Consider the following 23686-nt stretch of genomic DNA (forward strand, 5'->3'; position numbering starts at 1 on the left):
AATCAGAGCTATATATACGGAGGCATTTGTAGGGGCGGCTGAATCACCAGCCGCCCCTACAAATAGCAACTCCAGGGGCGGCTGGTGATTGAGCCGCCCCTACAAATCAGACCTCATTGGTAGGGGCGGCTCGTAACACCAGACGCCCCTGCTGTTCTATTTGTAAGAACGACTAGTATCTGAGCATTGAGCACGCCACTGTAGGGACGGCTACATCACCGGCCGCCTCTAAAAAAATTCAAACCATGGCTAAAAATCATTTTTTACGTGGGTCGTACGCACGTCGCGCACTTAACAAAAGCGGCATGATTACCCCGCCCCCCTTTGCCGAGTTTGGAACACGATGATTAGCAGCAAAAGCAAAAGACGAGAGAGTGCATGGTTTGTGCCGCCCTGGCGCGAACGCGCGATCCATCCATCCATCTCGATCGACCAGGCAGCGAGCTAGTAGTAGCTGGAGGGAGATTCATGCATGCACGTTGCACGGCCGAGGAGGATGCCTCTTCTTCCCCTGCCATATCTGGATTCAATTTGCCTTGCTGCCGTCGTTGTTCATCACCACCATGCCGCCCGGGTGGGTCTCAGCCGACCGGCATATATACAAATCTAGCTACATGCGCTACGTCACTCTCGGTCACGTCCATCGAGATCACGCATACTATACAAATCCACGTCGAGCGAGATGGTAGGTGGAGACGTCGCGGTCGACCGTACCCAACCGGGGACGTAGCTAGACTGCAGGTTTTGGGATTATTGGGATGGCGGCCACGGCCCGCCAAGGCCAACAACGACAGGACGGGGCTGGCTGGGCGCGAGGCATTTGAGGCCATCGGCAGATTTGACGAACAGTTCCCGGACGGGAGGACCAACCAGACCGCGCTGCCGTGCTCGTCCTCGCGAAACCTCGATCTCCTCCCGCCCGCGCACAAGCCACTCCGGCAGGCACGCATGCGCTCATCATTCCGTCTGCTGTGCTACCTCCCCACCTGGGGATTGGGGTCTCGCCTCGCCCGGCCCCGGCGGCCCCCGTCCGCGTCCGGCCCGCGGGAGCGCCTCGGGGTTCGTCCGATCCGCCGCGCCTGTCTGCTTTGTAATCGTACGTGCCCCGCGAGAGAACGAACGAGGTTGTTGCTGTTGCTGTTGGGCCGAGGCGCCCGCCCGTGCGGAACCCGGCTTTTGCGCGAAAGCTCTGGCGAGTCGTTTACCGCGGCCCGCCGGGAGCGGGTCGGGGGCCGGGGGCGCCGGTCGCTGTCGCTCCATCGATCCTGCGAATCCGCTTCTGATCGGTAGCGTTGGGTTGGGTGTGCAAACCCTCTCCCGGCCGGTGCTACAGAGCTTTTTACCTGTATAGCTTTAGAAAATATATCTCTTTCTTGCGTGGCTCTTTTTTATTTGAACACTTGGATAGCCTCAAAACGAAATTCCCTTCCTTCTATGGTCTTCCGTCCGTTTTTATTATTTAATGGTGTTAAGTCAAGGATAAAATGACCATTTTACCCCTGGCAAAAAAAATGCATAGTTTTGTATTGGAGTAATATTACGTAAATAAGTTCACACATAACTGATTATGCATGTGTCTTATTGTACTGTTATGTACTGTTATGTGTGAACTTATTTGCGTACTTAAAATACAAAACTCTTTATTTTATTTTTTCGCTAGGGGTAAAATGGTCATTTTACCCTTGACTTAATACCGTCAAGTGGCAAAAACGGACGGAAGGCCATAGAAGGAAGGAAATTTCGTTTCGAGGCCATACAAGTAAAGGAAATTTAGTTTTGAGGCCATACAAGTAATTTCAAATATAAAAAGGCCATATAAGAAAGAGCTATTTTTTTCTAGGAAAACTCCTTTACTATATGATGAGTCAAGTAGTCAACGTGTTGGATCAGCAGATCGTGTACTTTACTATATGACTTTATTGTTTTCTCGACTCTGCTGTTCGAGAAAAAATTCTCCTTCTGTGATGATATACATCGTGGAGGTCAATCCCAAGAGAATAGAGATTGAGTTTTCTTTATACGACTTTATTTATATGTTTGGGGTTGCATTGAAGAGATTAGGCTTTTGCTGCCCACAAAATTGTGTAAATTAGCTGCTTTTGAGCTTTGTTGCATTGGTGATCCTTGTGAGATTCGTCTCGGAAGGATCTTGTTGATCTTTAAAAGCCTAGGCTTACTAAGATGTGTGTTGTAAAAGCTCTTTTTCCTCTTAATGAAAATCGTGCTTAAATATGGTCACGAAAAGAAACAAAAACAAAATTCTATATTCATACAGTACGTGGCACTGAAGTTGCTCAATATATATACTAGAAGATAATATGCGTGTTGTTGAGGGGATTTCAAAGAATTTGGACTGAAATTAAGTGGAGATGACGTGGATAACGTGCATTATTAAGAGATTGAAAGTTAGTGGTACGAAATGACTATTAGTGAAAGGTGATGTTGATATAGTTAATAATGGGAGATGATGTGGATGTCTTGCATATTGAAATAGAATTTGTCGTAGAAAATTAAATTTCCAAGAGATATATAGATCCTTTAACCGCCTTATGCTCGGACCACCCAAAGCCTGCATATTATTTTATGACTGTAAACATTTTTCTAATGATCTCAAATCGTTTAGATATGGATTCCTATTTTTCCTCCACACAAGGTGTTTCGATGACATCTGACGCATTATCATTGTGTAGCGGCAGGGATAATTTTTATTCATCACTTTATCTAAAAAAAATATTTTACTCATCAAATCATCTAAAGAAAGTTGTTTCGATCAGGATGAATGATGGAATTTTTTTAAATTTTAACACTTTTTTATAACTAATTTTAAATCTAACACTGTAAGTTTTTTTTTTAAAAAACTAACACTTTTGGTCGCGCCTATTGCCCTGGCGCAGCTAAATGCCTGTACCGCGTCATGCATTGTAGCGCGGCAGAGGTCTGACGTGGCAACGACCGGTTTCGGTGACCGTTGACGTGGCAGCTCTTGACGCGCCACCGACCTTGGCACGGCAGTGCCGCGTCCTGATCCGTAGCGCGGCAGAGCCGAATAAATACCGCGCCCAGTCCCGCCTGCCCGAGCAGCAAGCCCGCCTGGCCGTCGCGCCCGCCGCCCAACCGGCAGTACCTGAACGGTTTAATCCGAACGCGTCGCGCCAATAGTGGGAGTTATTCTAAGTATTGCTTAACGTAAAATCAATAGTAGAGTAGATTTGTTTCTGTTTTTTATTGAATTTTTTTACGGTCGAAAGATAAGCCAATGATTTATTTTCCGTCTTTCATAATACGATTAACCACAAATTTAACTAATCGATTATGAAAAATTGCCACCGACGTCGAGATATGCCAGGACTGCCGGTTCCCGAACTAGTTGGTACTTAATCTCGTCGGCAGTGCTGCCGCGACGCAAAGAAACGAATATGAAACAGATAAATGAAGTCCGTGCGCAAGTTGATAAGCTGCCACATAACATTTTTATCGTTTTGACATAAGTTTGACATAACATAACCAAATAACCCCGCAAGTTTCGGACGCCGATATTCGTTTGACCTAACAAACTAAGACCCAGGAGTTTAAGGCTCCCTCGGACGCCTCTGTCTCTTCAGATTTGTTGATAACATATTGGGAGTGTAGCCAACGTCGGTATGGTCGCGTCGACGGTGCGTATAGCTCGTACCCTGCAAGTATATGATACGCACGATTACTTATAATTCTTTATGATCGTTAGTTCATGGAACCTACGTATTTAAATAAACTATCTTTGATAGTACCTATGAGGCTCCTTGGATACCAAGCGGGGCACCACCTAACTGAGACATGTCGATCTCATGCTGCGGCCAATCATCCCACTGGTCGTGCTGTCTGCGGAAGCCCGGGGGGTCGTCGTCATCGTCGTCGTCATCGTCCTCTGTTGCAGGGTCCTTTTCCAGTGCTATGATGTAGTGGTGTACGCACCGTGGAAGTGACATCTGTCATCTGCTGAGAAGAGCCGGCTGGTGTCCTCAAATAGGCTGAAGACGTTGCACCCGACCGCGCCGGGAGTGGCGGTTCCTCATAAGGAGTGTCCATGCAGCTCAGCTTCTGAGCTAGCTTCCTGCAGCTCTTCTTCACCTTCTACATAAATAGACGTTAAAATTAGTGTATTACCCAAACATATATACACTAAAGATACATTTTCGAAAAGGACAAGTTTATGTTACCTCCACAAAAGCCGTGAGAACGCCTAGCCCCTGACCTTTAGACTCGTGAAGCCGGAACGCTGCTTCGTTGGACAACCTTGACAATTGTGTCGCCTGAGTACAGAAATATGGTTGGACAATTTTAGTACACATACTTAATACCAAAAGGATAACAAATTATACCATTCAAGTATATTACCACGTATCTTTGAAGCGAGGCTCTCTCCAGCTGTGTGCCCTCCCTAGCGGTAACGTCGTACACATCTTTGATGACATCTTCCTCCGAGTCCTCGTCAATCGCCACGTTAGTGTACAGGGGCTTGATATGTGTCCTCGTAGACCTATGAAGCCACCATATGTACTCGTCGAAGGTGTGCTGGTCGTGTGAAGGACCCGCATGGATCGGATGTCATACCCTGTTCTGCCACAAATGGATGCGCGAGCTGTGTGTCACGCGCCAATCATTGGTCTTGTACCTCTTTCTGTGGTCATACCTGCAATAAAACGATGTTAGTTGTACCACACACCTCTGGATTATAGCAGTGTTCGCCTACACGGTCATGTAGACCGATTACTCGACGTGTAATCGCTAGTCGGTAGCCTAACGTGCAGTTTAGGCCATAAACGGTAGGTTACACGGGATCGCCGTGTAAACGGTAAAAAATGGCCGTGTAATCGATCTACACGGCCGTGTAGGCGAACACTGATTATTTTCAAAATATTACCAATGTTTATGATGTGTAATAAGTACCATTAGATTAGTTGTGGAATATAATTTCATAATAAAATTATTTGAATATACAAATATTAATATTATTTTCTACATACTTAGTTAAACTTAAAAGAGTTTGACTCCTCGATAAGCGAGATGTGTACTTATTTTGGGATGTAGGGAGTATTTTATTAGGCACTTAGGCTATTAGGTCTAGCACTTAGGTTCTTAATTCTATATTATTGGACTAACCGTTGTTGTGTAATTCTATATTATCTATGTTATAGGAATATATACATAGGTTATTATAGTTATTTTTACAAATAAAGTAAAAACGAGTAATCCGTGTAAAACCGTGTACACACCGTGTACACGGTCTAAACGCTACACGAGACCTCGCCAACTGTCTACCGTTTACCGTTTAGGAAAACATTGGATTATAGCATTGTTATTAATCGATAACGCACCCGTGCAATTTTTGGTTGGTGGAGTAAAGCAGTGGTGGACAGCCTGTCATTCTCCCAAACTGTCTACAGACCCTAATGGGTAAGTGAATCTCGACCACATGGAAGAAAATAAGAGAGACATCGCAGCGATACTCATCTATCTCGTCCCTAGTGACAGGACTGAGATAGTATTGGAGCTCCGAAGCATACCAAGGACACCAATGCACCTGAATTTTGTAATTGAGTTAGGTTGTGATATAGTGTACATCGAACAAGACACAGGTATAGTAGTAAAGAGAGTGTAACCTGGTGCTATGTCAGGACGTTGAGACCGTCCGTGTACTCCCTGTACTTGCACCTCGTATTCCCTCTAACTAACTCTGCTTCCGTCCAGATATACATAGCTGTAGAGAGTGTATCCAGTCCGTTCCATCGCTGCATTGAACACGATAATGAATTAGCCATTAATAATGAATTCATATGTAACTGTCTCCAAGAATATAATGAACCAAAGTACTTACCGGTAAACCATTATTAAGGGGCCTCCCAACAGGCCATCGTTTCCAACACCACACCTAGAGTAGGTACGAGCAACCCCCAAGGTTCGCATATCCTAAGATGCGACGGCAGGCAACGCATAGTTGTCGATACGTCTATGTTAGAACTGCGCTGCCCTAGCTGTACGCCGCTATGTTCTCGCACGGCTATCGTAGTATGTCAAGGAACATTCAACTGATCGTGTTGCCCGAGGCGTCTAGGAAGAGGAAAGCACCAAGAAAGTGCCAGAGCCACACACGAGCGAACCTGTCGATCAGAGCCTCCTCAGCCTATGGGTCCAAGTAATCAAAGCACTCCGTGATCCAGGACGACGAAACCCCAAAACTTTTTCTGAAATTGACCAAAGAAAATGAGACCCCATGGCTACAGGAAAGCAATGCAAGTATTAAATAGGCTTGAATTACTTAATTATTTTTCTTAGAAGCATCGTCGTTCGGTGGAAGAAAGCCAGTAAACTGAGCCACCAGCTCCCTCTAGTGATCGTTGTCAACGATCCCTATCACTGGAAGTCCCCCCAACCGAAGGCATAAAATAGCCTTCACGTCCTACAACGTCAAGGTCATCTCGCCACAAGGTAGGTAGAATGTGTGGGTCTCAGGCCTCTACCTGTTATAAGAATAGAACGACTATTAGTTGTCTCAAATTTGTTAGAAGAAAGTTTACGTACAAAGAATGCACTCGCACCTGTCTACAGCCGCAGTAAGTAGTGTTGGGTCAAGGGGTGAAAGACCGTTGTTGACAACACGGACAAGCTCGAGGAAGCCAGCACGCCGTATGTACGGCGCATAACGCTTGTCCCACTGGTGCACTTTGGTGTGCGTGCGGGACCTCAAAGAAGGCAACGACACCTCTACGTCATTGTCACTTAAGATGTGTGCTTGGTGCTGGTCGTCGTACTCCACCTTAAGAATAAGATACAACGGGTGCTGCGTGGGAGGAGCCATCCTGTTACGAATTGATAAACAAAACGTTAGAGTATTTAAATTAACAAAATTTAAATTAAAATTAGTAAGTTCACAAACAAATCACTAACCTAACTATCCTAAATCCCTAAACCCAAAATTCTAACTATACTAAATAATAAATACATAATCAATCCCTAAAATACCTAAACCCTTTTGGGTTTAGAGTAAACTAGTATCTATACCCAAAATCCTTAACTAAATAACTAACTATAAACTAAATAATAAATACATAAATAATCCCTAAACCCAAAATTCTAACTATACTAGAACACACAACCTCAAACCTACGTAAATCATAAACAAATTTACTAACCTAACTATCCTAAATCACTAACTATCATAAATCACTACCAATCATAAAACCCTAACCATCCTAAATTACTCACTATCATAAATCACTAATTATCCTAAATCAATAATAATAAAAAAATGAAATCAACCCTAACTATCCTAAATTACTAACTATCCTAGATCACTAATTATCCTAAATCAATAATAATAATAAAAATATGAAATCAACCCTAACTATCCTAAATTACTAACTATCCTAAATCACTAATTATCCTAAATCAATAATAAGCAAAAAAAATATGAAATCGAGAGGAGGTACCTTAGGAGCGGGAGTGGCCGGGCGCGGCGTGGTCGGGCGGGCGAGGGCGGCAGGCGGGCGGGGTGCGTGCGGGCGGGCGGCCGGCCACGCGGTATTTATTCAGCTCTGCCGCGCCATGGATCAGGGCGCGGCACTGCCGCGCCAAGATCGGTGGCGCGACAAGAGCTGCCACGTCAACGGTCACCGAAACCGGTCGTCGCCACGTCAGACCTCTGCCGCGCCACCATGCATGGCGTGGCACAGGCATTTGGCCGCGCCAGGGCAATAGGCGCGGCTAAAAGTGTTAGTTTAAAAAAACTTACAGTGTTAGATTTAAAATTAGTTATTAAAAAAGTGTTAAAATTAAAAAAAAATGGTGACTTGTTGTGGCTCGTGTATCCTACAGGCCCATTGGATCCGGCCCAATCCGGTATACTTCATGGGCCTCTGCTATCACGTAACACGACCTTGGTCCACGCGTCGTAATCACGTCAGGTCGACGACGAAGACACGGAAAGGCTGGTGAAGGAGCGAAGAAAACGAAAGGCGGCCTCTCACTCGCAGTCGCAGGTTCTAGACCACCAAACCCAGCGGCTCCGCTCATCTCAGGTCGGCTCTCGCATTCCTCCACAGATTTCGCAGTTTTGCTCTGCGGACTGCGGAATGGGGGGCGGATCCGGATCTTTCCTCAAGGTCCTGGTCAACAACATGGATGTTGTCGCGGGGTACGCATTCCTGATCTGAATCCCCCTTCAGATGCTTAGCTCTTGAGCTGCTCGTCTCTGCGTTTCTCGTACGATTCGTGAGCGGTGCTGCTATTTCACTCGAGATGCAGCGTTATCCTGTTCTGTCAAGTCACATAGACGGAGCGTGCTCGAATCATTGCGTGATTTGTGGACAGCGGTGCTGGGAATTTGTGGTTGCGGTGCGTATATTATGGCTGGGTTCAGGGTTTTTTTCGTTCAGCAGAGGTTGTTCGTACCAGTAGTATCAGCAAACAAAGGGCGAGTGATTGCGAAACTACCCAAAAACCTGATGTGGAGCTGAACATGATTAATGAAATCGTGAAATGCCATGTAACCTTCCAGATTAGGCTTCGGCATTTTGGTCCTGGAAGGAGCGTGTTAAATTTGCATAAAGGAACGAAGAAGGAACAGAATGATTATGTCCATCCACGACCAAGATTATGTGAAAAAATCGGTTAGCAAATAAGATTTGACCAAATGATGGACCCTATGATGCTGACATTCTGTTGGTGATGCTGATGTTCCTTCGTTTTAGATTAGTGGATCTTTGCTGATGGTTTAGCTACCCTTTTAAACATAAGGATGGAATTTTAAGCTATTAGCTCCTTATGATTTTACAACTTCTGCAGAATTACTAGCATCTTCGATCGCAAATCAGTATCATAATCAGGATAGCTTCTCCTTATACAACATGGTAATACATAAGCACGTGATATCCAGAGAATATGCCAAACTGCCTAACTGGTGGTTGCTAAATGTCATAGCTTTTACCTGTGTGTTAGCTTTCTGTCAGTCAAGTAAAAATTAGGTGCAGTTATGGTTTTTGAAAATCACTGGATGTTCAGCTGCAATTTGAAGAATTTTTAATCCTCTATTTGTTTGTCTTTGCAGGCCTGTAGTTTCACTTGCATATCCTCTGTAAGTTAATCCATTAACCTTTTAGATAAACATATAGACGCTAACTGTCTTCCATTTGATGGTTATTGTTTCTCTCTTACCTCGTTGGACGTTTTCCACAGGTATGCCTCTGTTAGAGCAATTGAAACAAAATCTGCTGTGGATGATCAGCAATGGCTCACGTACTAGGTGCTGTACTCATTTATCATTCTATTCGAGCTCACCTTTGCTCCAGTACTCGAATGGTAAAAAACAAACTTTCTGCACAAGTGCACATTTCATCCTAGCTTTAGTTTGGTGTGCATCTTGGAACTTACCATGATGGTCATATGTGGAATATTTTTTTGGGCTATAAACAACCTTGATTTCTTTGCTATTGACCTTCTCTGGTTTAGTACTGCACTTCATGATTCTCCGCTATCTCATGATTTGGTTGATAAGATTCTTGGATTTGGATACATCATGAGATGAATGGAAATGATCATCATAGGCATAACTTTGCACTTTGCAGGCTCCCTTTCTGGTCTTATGCAAAACTGTTTTTCAATTGCTGGTTAGTATTGCCACAGTTCAATGGAGCTGCACATGTATATGAGCATTTTGTGAGGCCAATGATTGTAAATCAGCAAGTTGTAAACATCTGGTATATTCCAAAGAAGGATGAATCAAGTAGGCCTGATGATGTAATTTCAGCTGCACAGAGATACATTGAGCAAAATGGATCAAAAGCGTTTGAGAATCTTGTTAACAAGGTATTATCTATTTCCTGTTAAATTTTACCATTCTCATTTGTGAAAGTGATTCTACAAGTCTACAGTGATGATTATGCCCTAATGATTATTGATATTGCAGTGTGGTTTTTGTTATGCATACTACAGAATTTCAGTTTAACAACTGTCGTTGTCTTCTATCTAAAATTGTTTTAGTGATTTCCTACATTCTAAAAAAACTCGACAGCTGGGGAAACACTGCCTCCATGGTTTTGCACATTTTCCACATTCTTAGGTCTTTATACCTTATTACTGAAAGGCTTATTACCAGAATGAGCTTTAAGTCGGGATGAAATAGCTGGGCTTTATCTTGCAGAAATTGTGTAAGGACTCTGGATCAAAGCTGAGGGCAAATGAGGGTGACCTAGAGTTTGACAACTTGTGGTGCTCTTATGAGCTAGGTTCACTCTTGCAGCTTTTAGGCATTATTCATTAAGTTTGCTTGTTGAGCTTAACACAAAACTGAACAAAAGTTGGATTGTTGAGCTTAACGCAAAACTGAATTAAGTTTTTTTTTAGATGAAGGAAGTCTAAACTTCCATCCTCGCCATCAAAACTGAATAAGTTAGTTTATGAAAATCAAAGGGACTCAATCCCTTAGCAGTTAGCAGGTGCTCTTTTATCTCGTTGCCCAAAAGGTGGAAACATCATTTTACTGTTTATAGAATCACAAGGCTTTCGGCACATCCCAGTGACCTAGTCCAATTTTTATTGCAAGAAACTGTATGGCACACGGCGCATTACCTTAAATTATTTTCTACTTTGTAGCTAACATTTATCTTTGGTTTTGTTCCTCAAATATTTTCTTTAAACCAAGGGATCTTAGGGACCTTCATCTAAAAAAAGGGATCTTAGAGTTCATCTGAAAAAAAGGATCTTAGGAACATAAATATTCCCGTTTCACATGTTCAGTTTAAGAGTTCAAACCCAAGGCGTTCAATTCTGGAGGAGGTTGAAGTTGAAAGGAGAGCCAGGATTCAACGAGAATCTGAAGCAAGGGAAGTGAATCCTTTCTTCAATCCAGAATATCAATACTAGGCAACCCTTTTTCTTTCACTCGCCAGGTGAGCGTAGCTGCATGATTTTTGTCCGACCCCATTGATGTTTCTAAGTCTTATATGTTCCATTTTCTTATAAAAAAATGTGTTCGTTCTGACCTTTGCAAGGTAACTCTTCTAAGTATTTGTGCTTTGATAATTTATATCAATGCAGGAATATGCTAGGATCAGTTTGGAGGAAGATGTCTGGATATTATGACTGCATTTTGCACCTACTGAATCGATAATATTGTGTAGCTGGACAACCATAATTGGTGTAAATATGTTGTAGCGATGGAACTCCAGTATTTGTGACACTGGACTATAGTTTTGTGCCAAACTGGTTTCATGAAGGTAGTTGTTGATCTAGGTATTTCTTCGTCTCTTATCTGATATAGGTGTAAACCATGTGGACAGTGGACTGCCATGCCATGGGAGGTTGACTATCAGAATGTTATGTTTTTATTAAAGCTGCCAGGAGCACTCATGTGGATGAAGCTGTCCGAGCAGTCTGCTTACCGAGCCTCACGCTCAGTAGTCGCTCCCCTTGGTGCGACATCCAAGTGCCCCCATGGCCACTGCCAGAGCTACCGCCGAGCTACGAGCTGTTCACTATCCGAATTGTTCGAGAGGTCACAAATGAGAGCATTGCAGCGACGACCATCTGAGTTCTGAGACAAGGCTCTCAATAGATTGGGAGTAGGGAGAGCGTATCCTGTACTCCCTGCAGGTTTGGTACACCTGTGCATATTTTGGTTGTGATTTTGAGTGTGATTCTTGATGTTTTTTTTTTGTGGTGGTGTGTGGGAGCACGGGAGCACCTGAACTTTTCTCTGGGAGTAGGTTGCAGAAATTCCTCAAGTCGTAAAGAGATTCACTGGGTAGCTGGAGAGATCAACCAATGCAGGCTTTGGTTCAATCGATATGTGTGAAATCGCAAGTTCAGTAGTTCTGGTTGGAAGCGGTGGTGAATTGATGATGGAAATGGAATCATGGAAAATCTCGGTCTGTTCCGACGTCGTGGCCAGCATCCGTTTTACCCAACCAATCACTCATGAAATTCAGCTCGAGGTCACGGGCGTCGTTGCACTCCATATTGTGGGCCCGCGCCCAGCACCACAAGCGCTCCTGGGCCCTGGCTCCTCACGCGGACCGCGCTCCTCCAGATCCCATCCTGCCGGATGTGAATTTTTTTTTTTAATTTTAACACTTTTTTTATCTAATTCTAAATCTAACACTGTTTGTTTTTTATTTTCAGATCTAACACTTTTGGCCGCGCCTATTGTAATGGCGCGGCGAAATGCCCGTGCCGCGCCATGCATGGTGGCGCGGCGAGAAGGCTGACGTGGCGACGACCAGGACGCTGACCGGTGACATGGCAGGCTCTGCCACGCCACCGATCTTGGCACGGCGCCGCCGCACCATCCATCACGGCGCGACAGAGAAGAACAGAGAGCCGCCGCTGGGATCAATGAGACATGATGGGCTAGCACATCGCCTACTCGTCGACATGATTTTGCTTTGGGAAATGATCTTTTTTTTGCAGCGGAGGACATGAGCCAGATGGCCGTGGCAGATCAGATGACGCCGCTTTCCTTGATGGCTTTCATTACTGTTGTTACATTTAGGAGCCCACGGCATACACAGACAGTAGACCTACATCATGGCCGCTTAGGATATCCGATGCAACAGTGGATGCACCACTCGCCCCCTCGGGACTGCGGACTGCGGCGTGCGGCTGCTGCATGCGCCCCCTCGGGACGCGTGGCTGGATTTGCGGGATAAGCAGCCCGCAGGAACACGAGCATAGGACGCGTTGAGTCACACTCACACGTCGGCGAGGGAGGCGGACGCGGACGCATCTCGGCTCCTCCGCCTGCCCCACGCTGCGGCCTACACCGTTCACATCTCCCTCCACCTCCAGACGCAATCACGCAACCACTAGTCCACAGCCGCCACAGGCCACATACCACAATACGGAGTACTAGTATACTCCATTTCGATTTCTATTCCATTTTTATATTTTCTAGTAATAATAGTACAGAGATAGTCATATACTACTAGTACTACAAGTACTTGTATAGGCCTGCCTACCGATGTTACAAGTAGAGTACTAGTTGACTTTTTAAGAAGAAGAAAATGACCCTTTTGGTGGGAGGGACGGCGGTACTCCGTGAGAGCGGTCAGCAAACTGACTGTAGTGAGATCGCGTACTTGTATTATAGCCATCAAATGATTCAAGTGTAGAAGGTACAATGGTATTATACATATTGCGAACTATATAGGAAATCTTAAGCCATGTGAACCTATTCAACACGTCTTTTTTTACGATTAGTTCGGTTATTTTTTAACGCACGTCTTTTGGAAAAAAAAAATCATATGCAACCTATTCAACACAAATTTTTAACATGATCTGTTCCAAATTAACAAACTTCGCCCTAAAAATGTGTTCAAAGTATATATTTAATTAAATTTAGAAAACTTTGACTTGATAGGTGTTTTTAGAGCGAATGCAGTACTTCAAGGTAAACAGGGCAAAAACGCAGTAGCGCTAAGGCTAGGCATGTGAATTTTAATGATCTTTTTTTATACTCCATCTGAATTCCGTAGCAGTATCAGTACAGGAGTATACTAGGCATTTGAATTTCGAGAAAAATCTACAAAATCTCATTCGGCGATTGGGACGGACGGCGCCGGCCTCGTGGCCGACATGAATGCAGGTCTACTGTTGCAGTCCGCAGTCCGCAGTCCGAGGGGGGCGAGTAGTGCATCCACTGTTGCGTCAGGTATCCCAAAGCGAAATCATTTCCGTAGGCGATGTGCTAGCCCATCACGTCACATTGATCCCAGCCGCTCTCTGTTCTTCTCCGCCACGCCGTGATCGATGACGCGGTAGAGGCACAGGTATTTCGTCACGCTATGGCAATAGGCGTGGCCAAAAGTGTTAGATTTGGAAATAAAAAACAAACAGCGCTAGATTTAGAATTAGTTTAAAAAAAGTGTTAAAATTAAAAAATTATCCCCGGATGTTCGCTTTGGCTCATTGGCTGTTTTCGGAAAAGGGTAATGTTAGCGCACGGACGTCCGATGGGATGAATTCCATATGTTTGCCCGCACGCCTGACACACCCGCTCTGAGACCTGACCTGTCCCCCATCCACTCACCTCGTCCCCATCCTCATCCATTCGCCCTGCCCCCTAGGCGCACCCCTGTCCCGTCGTGCCCCCGACCACCGGCCCCTGGCTCGCCACGCGCCACGCAGTGGCGGAGCTAAGATTTTTGAGTAGGATATGCCGAACGAAAATTTATATATGCAAACCTGTAAAATCCATTTAGCAATTCGGTACAGTATCATAAAAATTGCCTCACAATTCGGTACACAACTACTAAATAGCATAATAAGTCTTAAATGAAGATAGAAATAGTTCAAATAGCACACTGATAGTTTAGAATATGCATGACAGAAACTTGACCAATTAAGATTACAACACTACTTTTTGGGCCTACGCTTTCTAATGGACATGAAAGTCTTGATTACATCTACTTCATCTATTTCATCCAAAATGTCTCTCTCGATGAACCTGACAAGGCAATCATCCAAGAGATTATCGGTCATCTTATTTCTCCTCTTGGTTTTAACAAAATCCATTCCAGAAAATGCCCTCTCAACACTTGCCGTCGCCACCGGTAGAAGCAATACCAATTTGATAAGCAAATAAACCAAATCATAAACTTTGTGCCTATTTGTTTCCACTAGCTTAACTGAGAGGTCAACAAGGTTTTCTAGACCACTAAATCTATCATCTTGTCTCATGACATCAATATAGGTATCAAGTTGCAATTCAAGCTTTAGCAATTCAGAGCCAAATATATCCTTAGGATAGAATTCAGCAAGTCGGCGTACCTTCTGTGCATCAAATGATGCAAATGAATTGGAAGGGTTGAGGGCAGACATACAATAAAGTAACTTCAAATTAACCTCATCAAACCGATTATCAAGCTCTTGACTGAATTTATCAATAACCCCAATGTATACCTCTCTTCTAAAGTGATGATCACTTGTTTGATCTAGGACAAACCTTCTTGATCTTCTATAAGGCACATAATTAGCCTCCATATCAGGAACTCTGACACCATGTTTATTGTAAAACAAGGTTGGAATGGCCCTCTAAGAATGTATGCTCTCCTAACTGCATCTTGATCATTAGCATGATAACTTGCAATGGGCAACCTTTCACCTGGATCATGTGGAAGGCGATCAACATCATAGCCTGAAGGTGGCTGTGGGGGTGTTGGTGGCAACACATCAGTGATAGCAGGAGCAGGAGTTGGTTCTTCAGCAGTAGTCACATCTTCAGTTGGTTCTATAGAAGGATCAACAATTGCTTCAATTATTGTATCTTCCTCTTCCACTTTATTTTGCTATTCCACAACAGGAGTTGAAGAAGCACGTTTCTTTGCAGCATGTTTCTAAAACATAGAAGCAAGGTCTCCATTTCTCTTCATAGTTCACAAATCCTACGAAGGACATACAGCTACATCAATTGAACTAATCTGAGGAGAAATTGAACAACAACCAACGGTTAGGGTTAGAGATTTGGGGGAAAATTGGTTCAGTGGCGTACCTTTGCTTCAACAGACAGCAGGGAGAGGGAGGGGACACTGGTCGTCGGACGCCAGGATATGCGACGCAGGGACAGGGAGGGGACAGCCGGCGCCGGACAGGGCACCACCGCACCAGGCGCCTCCGGCCAAGCGCAGGCGCAGGGTGCCACGCATCTACGGTAGCCAGCCACGGCGGGCGCTAGCGGCTGGCGGCCAGGGAGGCAGGCCAGCGGCGACGGGGGTTGCGCCTGCTCGGCCTGCGCAGCTGCGCTCGGTCGCTCCTCTCCCGATTGGCGGTCGCGACGAGCGAACTCGTGGCGGCGGGCCCCTGATGTTAGTCCCCTTCCCCCCAAATACGGATGCCTTGGCCTAGCGACGGCCTCCTGGCTCGCGCGAGTGCGGCGCAAGAGCGGCGGCAGCGCGAGACTGTGCTGGTGAAAGAGCAGCGGGCGTGCGAGCCTGTGCCGCGGCGACGGCGGTGAGGCGCGGGCAACAAAGGGTCGGGGAAGGACGGGGCGCTCACCTAGATTCATGAGCGGCGGCGACAAGAGGCCGGCAGAGATGCCGCCGGCCACAACTGCTCCGGCTCCGCCGCCAGGCCTTCCGCCGGCTCCAGCGGCGGCACCAGTCCGGACGCGGCTCCTCTCCTCCGCCGCGTAGGTAGCGCTCACGGCCGCGCTCGTCTGCGGCGTTGGTGGCCCCGCCGCCGTCGTCGTTTCGGACGCCGCTCATGACGTCCCATTCGTCTGTCCTCCGCTGCAGGGAAAGCCCTTCGCCTCATCCACTCCTTACGCACAGTCTCTCAGAAGGTGCAGCTTGGCCTTGACAAGCTCGGGTTAGTTTATTGCCTGATGCATGGCTTGTGCATGTTCGATTGCTGTATAAGGGTCTGTTTGGTTCGTCTAGTAGCTACTAAATTTAGTAGCTTTTAGTCACTTTAGTAACTTTTTAACCAAACACTATGACTAAAAGCTACTAAAAGGGCTTTAGTCCTCAGCCCTCTCTAGTAACTCTAGAGTTACTAAAAGTGACTAAACCATTTAGTAGCTACTAAAGTTTAGTAGCTCGAAACAAACACCCCCTAACATATGTGCTACCTTAGGTACTGCTCGCTTATCGAGAAATTACTTTGACTAAATATATATTAAAAAATATTGATATTTATAATACATAATTATTATCACTGGATATATATTTGAATCTTGTTTTTAAATAAATTTATTGGAAGATAGAAATATTGTACGTATTTTTTATAAATCGAGTTAAAGTTATTGGCATGCAAATCACAACGACAAACATATAGGGACATAGAGTACATTTGTTTGACGTACAGCATCCTATAAGCTATCTTATCTAGGTTTTGGCTCTTCTTTTTTTCTTTTCTCAAACACTCAGGAGACCATCTCCTCTGGCTCTGGCTATGGGCTGATGGTAATTTACAACCAATTACAAACACTGAGAAACAGAGAAAAAAGCAATGAACAGCTACCTGCACAGGCCAACACAACTGTCTGATCAACAAGAGAAGAAAAGAAAGACTGAAAACTGAAAAGGCAAAAAGCCTAACACGCAAACTATGCCAACGGGAAACACTGAGAAACAGAAAAAACAACAACGAACAGCTACCTGCACAGGCCGCCGTGAACGCAGCGCTGATGGCGTACACCTTCCACCCGGCGATGGCCATGACGAAGACGAGGAACGCGGAGGGGACGAGGCAGAGCACGACGGCGGCCGACAGGCGGGCCGGGACGCGGTACGGGCGTGTCAGGCCGGGCTGCTTGACGCAGAGCCAGACGAAGGCGGCGAACTTGAGGAGCATGCCCAGGCTGTAGAGGAAGTTGGCGGCGGCCACGATGATGTCGAAGCTGAAGAAGGACATGCCCAGCGTGATGGACCATGGAGTATAATACGGATACTGTTTCCCACTGCAATTGGAGATGTTCTGCTACCTATCGTAATTCATGTATGTATGAGATTGGAGAGCAGCACGAGGACTCAGCAGCTTGCACTGGACCCCGTGCTCGCCTGTGACGCGGTAGCGGCACTGGAGGTTGTCGCGGCCGCGCCCGGCGTCGCGTGCCTTGCAGAGGCAGGTGTCCCCACTCCGGCAGGCGCCACAGCCGGCGGTGACGGCAGATAGGGACGACGGCAGAAGGAGGCCTCGAGGAAGTGGAGCTCCGTGTCGCGCCTCCCTCGCCGCTGGCGGCGGCGGCAGCGCAGAACACACAGGGGCATGGGGAGCCGGGCGCCCGCGACGCGACATCGCTGCAGCGCCACCCGAGGTGGTCGCAGCGGACGCCATGATGCCCTGTGCTTGCCCACGGGCGGCCAGGTCCGCGCGGCGGCCTGCGGCTTTGGAGCGAGGGAAGAGGAGGAGGAGGAGGGGGCGGGTCGCGGCAGGAGAAGGCGGAGAGACTAGCGTAGCAGGTAGCCGTGCCGAAGGAAGGATCCTCCCGAACCATCCCATCGATGACGGCGCAGGGTCATCGAGGACCGAGAGGGTGAAGACGACGGCGTCCTCTCCGGCCGTCGCGAACACCACGCGCTCCGATCCGTAGAGGCGTCTCTCCTGTGCTGGGGGAGCCAAGGGACTGACATCAGGGCCCACCACCACCATGTCCTGTCTTCCCACGTTGGAGTGCCACTTAGGTAAACCGGCTGTCAAAACCACTCTAAGGGGTTAATTAAACAGTTTGGAAAACTTTAAGGTGCTCGTTAGACGGTTTCGAAGTTCAGAGGATGAAGCAGCCGCAACGCCAAAGGTGAGCGGGTTATGTAGACTTTTTTCATTTTTTTTTACAGAGGGGTAGGTTCATTGTTGGGCTAGGCTTAGGGTATGCCTTGCCATACCCGGACAACCCATTGGATCCGCCCGTGACGCCACGTTCGCCGGCCACCGGCTCGCCACGCCTCCTGACTTCCCTAACAGCATGAAACACGTGCAATATGAAACACTTGAATGCAACATATGTGTGAAACAGATGAAACATCTAGAACATACACTTGCAACATATGTGTGTGAACATATGCAACATCCAGATAAAATACTAACAACTTGCAATATGAAAACACTTGCTGCAATAGAAAACTGAAACTGATGAAATATTTTGCAACATATTGTTGCAACATATGTGTGAAAACATATGCAACATCTAAATCAAAACGCTTGCAACATAACACAAATGAAATATTTTGAACAAATACTTGCAACATGCCTCTGAAACACTTGCAACATATGCAATATCCATATTAAACAATTGCAACATACCTCTAAACCTCTGAAACAATTGTGTCGGGTTCGTAAACCCGGGGTCCCCAATGGACCCGCTTTCCTACAAAACTCGGCCCAGCAGACGGCGCAGTGACAGCACGTGCCTGGGCCGGCCTAGATACACAATGACAGGCCGAGACCACGATCCGGTCCCCGACCGGCACCTCCGGCCAGGAGATCTGGTCGGAACCCCGACCGAAAGGCCTGGCCGTGGTGGGACCGCAGTCGGACTCCGAGCCCCTTTCTCCGACCGAGGATACGCTGGACCTCTGCCGCTGCTCTTTCCTGACCGACACGGTCGGGCCCGACTGGGAACGATCGACCGGGGACGCCCGCTCGGTGTGGGCTCGGGGAGCAGGCGGAGCAGATAAGGTAAGGCGCTCAAGTCAACTACAATACCGAGGACCGTACCCTGCCATGCCCTGCGCATATGGATGAAAACGGTACAGATATTTATTCGACCGTCCGTTCGACCGAACAAATATGAACACTTATCTGGATAGTTACTCGGATATCCGTATTTTTTTCGGATACGGATAATAAAACGGATATCTTAGGCGGATATCAAATACGGATGTAATATCATCGATATCCGGTGGATATCGGATAATCCGATTAAGTATCGGATATATCCAGATATTCCAAACGGATATTATCCGGATATTATTCAAACGACCTTGGATGGAGAAATGATCTAAAATTTAAACCATCCAAATTTTCTCAAATGGAAAGTTGACAAAAACAACAATTGTAGATCTTGATGAGTTGAACAAACTTGGTATTCAAAACTTTTCAATTTGAAGCCATTTAGAGTTCATAATACTAGAGTCAAAGTGTTGTTTTTTCATTTGACCAAATTTGACTTGGTCAAACTTGCTCAAATGAGACACTAAATGACCTCAGATGAAAAAACTCTGAATACCAAGTTTGATCATCTTAGCAAGATCTACAATTGTTACATAGCTCATTTTCCCATTTGAGAAAGTTTTATCAAACACTAGTCACAAATTCTTGAATCTCATATAGACTTTCTAAAACTATGTCACACACTTATGAAATTTGAACTATATTTCATTCAAACTTTCTCAAATGAAAAAATGACTTATATAAGGATTGTAGATCTTGATGATCTGAACAAACTTGGTATTCAAAACCTTTCAATTTGAGACAATCTAGGGTTCCGAAAACTAGTTTGTAGGCGTTGAAATTTAAAAATCACAAATTTGAACTATCCAAACTTTCTCAAATGAAAAGTTGACCAAAACAACAATTGTAGATCTTGATGAGTTGAACAAACTTGGTATTCAAAACTTTCTAATTTGAAGTCATTTAGAGTTCATAATACTAGAGTCAAAGTGTTATTTTTTCATTTGACCAAATTTGACTTGGTCAAACTTGCTCAAATGAGACACTAAATGACCTCAGATGAAAAACTCTGAATACCAAGTTTGATCATCTTAACAAGATCTACAATTGTTACATAGCTCATTTTCCCATTTGAGAAAGTTTTATCAAACACTAGTCACAAATTCTTGAATCTCATATAGACTTTCTAAAACTATGTCACACACTTGTGAAATTTGAACTACATTTCATTCAAATTTTCTCAAATGAAAAAATGGCCTATATAAGTATTGTAGATCTTGATGATCTGAACAAACTTGGTATTCAAAACTTTTCAATTTGAGACAATCTAGGGTTCCGAAAACTAGTTTGTAGGCGTCGAAATTTAAAAATCACAAATTTGAACCATCCAAACTTTCTCAAATGGAAAGTTGACCAAAACAACAATTGTAGAGCTTGATGAGTTGAACAAACTTGGTATTCAAAACTTTTCAATTTGAAGTCATTTAGAGTTCATAATATTAAAGTCAAAGTGTTGTTTTTTCATTTGACCAAATTTGACTTGGTCAAACTTGCTCAAATGAGACACTAAATGACCTCAGATGAAAAAAACTCTGAATACCAAGTTTGATCATCTCAGCAAGATCTACAATTGTTACATAGCTCATTTTCCCATTTGAGAAAGTTTTATCAAACACTAGTCACAAATTCTTGAATCTCATATAGACTTTCTAAAACTATGTCACACACTTGTGAAATTTGAACTACATTTCATTCAAACTTTTTCAAATGAAAAAATGGCCTATATAAGGATTGTAGATCTTGATGAGCTGAACAAATTTAGTACTCAAAACTTTTCAATTTGAGACAATCTAGGGTTCCGAAAACTAGTTTGTAGGCATCAAAATTTAAAAATCACAAATTTGAACCATCCAAACTATCTCAAATGGAAAGTTGACCGAAACAATAATTGTAGATCTTGATGGGTTGAACAAACTTGGTATTCAAAACTTTTTAATTTGAAGTCATTTAGAGTTCATAATACTAGAGTCAAAGTGTTGTTTTTTCATTTGACCAAATTTGACTTGGTCAAACTTGCTCAAATGAGACACTAAATGACCTCAGATGAAAAAACTCTGAATACCAAGTTTGATCATCTCAGCAAGATCTACAATTATTACATAGCTCATTTTCCCATTTATGAAAGTTTTATCAAACACTAGTCACAAATTCTTGAATCTCATATAGACTTTTCTAAAACTATGTCACACACTTATGAAATTTGAACTACATTTTGTTCAAACTTTCTTAAATAAAAAAATGTCCTATATAAGGATTGTATATCTTGATGATCTGAACAAACTTGGTATTCAAAACTTTTCAATTTGAGATAATCTAGGGTTCCAAAAACTAGTTTGTAGGCGTCGAAATTTAAAAATCACAAATTTGAACCGTCCAAACTATCTCAAATGGAAAGTTGACCAAAACAACAATTGTATATCTTGATGAGTTGAACAAACTTGGTATTCAAAACTTTTCAATTTGAAGTCATTTAGAGTTCATAATACTAGAGTCAAAGTGTTGTTTTTTTATTTGACCAAATTTAACTTGGTCAAACTTGCTCAAATGAGACACTAAATGACCTTAGATGAAAAAACTCTGAATACCAAGTTTGATCATCTCAGCAAGATCTACAATTGTTACATAGCTCATTTTCCCATTTGAGAAAGTTTTATCAAACACTAGTCACAAATTCTTGAATCTCATATAGACTTTCTAAAACTATATCACACACTTATGAAATTTGAACTACATTTTGTTCAAACTTTCTCAAATGAAAAAATGGCCTATATAAGGATTGTAGATCTTGAATCCATGACCATGACTCCATGAGACCCATGAAGCCATGAACTTGGCTATTTCTACTCATGCCGTGAAGATTGGTGCTTGTATGATGTTTGATGTATGATGTATCTATATCTTTATCTTATTTGTTGTTTTACTCTTTAGTCTTTTGGCTTAATCTAGATGGATTATGGACTCATAGAGTGGTGTAATGGTTTGCGCACGTATGATATATATATATATATGCTGCTTTTACTCAATATCCGAATAGATATTTGTATCCGACCTTCTCCGAATCTGATTCATACCGTATTCGATACTCATTATTCGTATCCGTAACCGAGTCAATCCGTATTCGTATATGTATCCGAACGCTATCCGTGTCCAAATCCAAATCCGAACAGAAATATGAAAACAAATATAATAAGAGTGATATCCGTTCGTATCCGATCCGTTTTCATCCCTACCTGCGCACCTGCAGGACGGTGCCGTCGGGCCATGTCAGACGGACACTGTACATCCTACCAGACATGTCAGAGCATAAACAGTATTGTGTGCGTCGTCGTTTGCCGTACCAGGCGAACACTGGATAGTCTGCCACACACGTCAGAGCATGAAAAGTATTGTGGGCGCCGACGTTTGCCGTACCAGGCGAACACTGTGCAACCTACCAGATATAACAGAGCATGAACAGTAGGTGTGGACGATGGCGACGTAAACAGTATGGTGGGCGACGGCGGCCATCCCGTACCCGATGGCGTGGGCAACAAGACTAGACAGTGCCTGTATACACTCTCTCTCTCTCTCTCTCTGACTTATAAGGACATCCCCTTCAACTATAAAAGGGGATGCGCTCTCTCCTAAGACACGACGCCTCAACAGCTCTAGAACTCGACAGCTACACAGTCTACTCGCTCTCAACAGCTGATAAGCTCGGACACACAGAGCATACGCTCTAATACTTAGCGCACGTTTGAGCATCTGTCACTCTCTTCCACTCGGTTCCGAGTCCGATCGGGCCTCTAACACCCCCCATTCTCATTCCTTACTCGTTTGTAACCCCACAATAAACTTCGAGCACCTGGGCTCAGGAATAAAGTCACCGACCGACTGAAACTGGATGTAGGGCACGTTGCCCGAACCAGTATAAATCATGTGTCATTGCATGCTAGGCCACATCCGATCACAGCGCACGACAAAACTATAAATATTTACTTGTCGGTCACATTTCGCACCGACAAATTGGAACATACATTTGCAACATAGGGGGAGAAAGAGGCTTGGACTGGTCAATTTCGACCGACAGGGTGGGAGCCGGCGGCGAGTGGCTGCATGCGAGCACCACCGCCACCAGTACCGGGCTTGGCTCCACAGCGACAGTGGGGGGTGGGGCGAGGAGCACCATGGCCACCGGGGTAAGGGGAGCTCGATCTCTGGGGTGAGAGAGGGTGCCGTCGGGGGGGGGGGGGGGGGGGGGGGGGGGGGGGGGGGGGGGGGGGGGGGGGGGGCGCCGGTGTGGGGAAGAGCCGCCCACTTCCGTGCAACACCGCCGCGCCACCTCCATGGCATGGCTGGAGGTGACATTTGTGCGGTACATCGGACGCTCCATTCACAAAAACGATCACGTTCCGCCCCAACCAACCCCGTGCCAGCAAAATACGACAAGCGGCCGCTAGACGCCAAGTAGTTTTTTTTTACGAATTACATGAGTGCAGACGCTTAA

At 44.9% G+C, this 23686-nt stretch overlaps 1 protein-coding gene and 1 pseudogene across 1 annotated transcript; one reads left to right on the forward strand and one right to left on the reverse strand.

The window, feature by feature from the left end:
* The first annotated feature begins 7984 nt into the window (after nt 1-7984).
* Nucleotides 7985-12506, forward strand: LOC136464451 (HVA22-like protein a; annotated as a pseudogene).
* A 4378-nt stretch (nt 12507-16884) lies between these two features.
* Nucleotides 16885-17478, reverse strand: LOC136464452 (probable polyamine transporter At3g13620). Its single transcript, XM_066463402.1, has 2 exons — nt 17127-17478; nt 16885-16989 (listed from the first exon to the last, which is right to left on the reverse strand). The coding sequence occupies exons 1-2, from the start codon at nt 17380-17382 to the stop codon at nt 16937-16939; spliced, it is 309 nt and encodes a 102-aa protein (XP_066319499.1). The 5' UTR covers nt 17383-17478; the 3' UTR covers nt 16885-16936.
* Nucleotides 17479-23686: the final 6208 nt, after the last annotated feature.

Source organism: Miscanthus floridulus, chromosome 7 (genome assembly GCF_019320115.1).
Source record: "Miscanthus floridulus cultivar M001 chromosome 7, ASM1932011v1, whole genome shotgun sequence".
NCBI classification, from domain to species: Eukaryota; Viridiplantae; Streptophyta; class Magnoliopsida; order Poales; family Poaceae; genus Miscanthus; species Miscanthus floridulus.

Excerpts from the sequence above, each read along its gene's own strand:
- LOC136464452 (XM_066463402.1), bottom strand. The coding sequence starts at position 17,382 with ATGTCCTTCTTCAGCTTCGACATCATCGTGGCCGCCGCCAACTTCCTC. Across the intron at positions 16,990-17,126 it reads GTTCACGGCGGCCTGTGCAG|GTAGCTGTTCATTGCTTTTT; the intron begins GTAGCTGTTCGT and ends TGGCCTGTGCAG.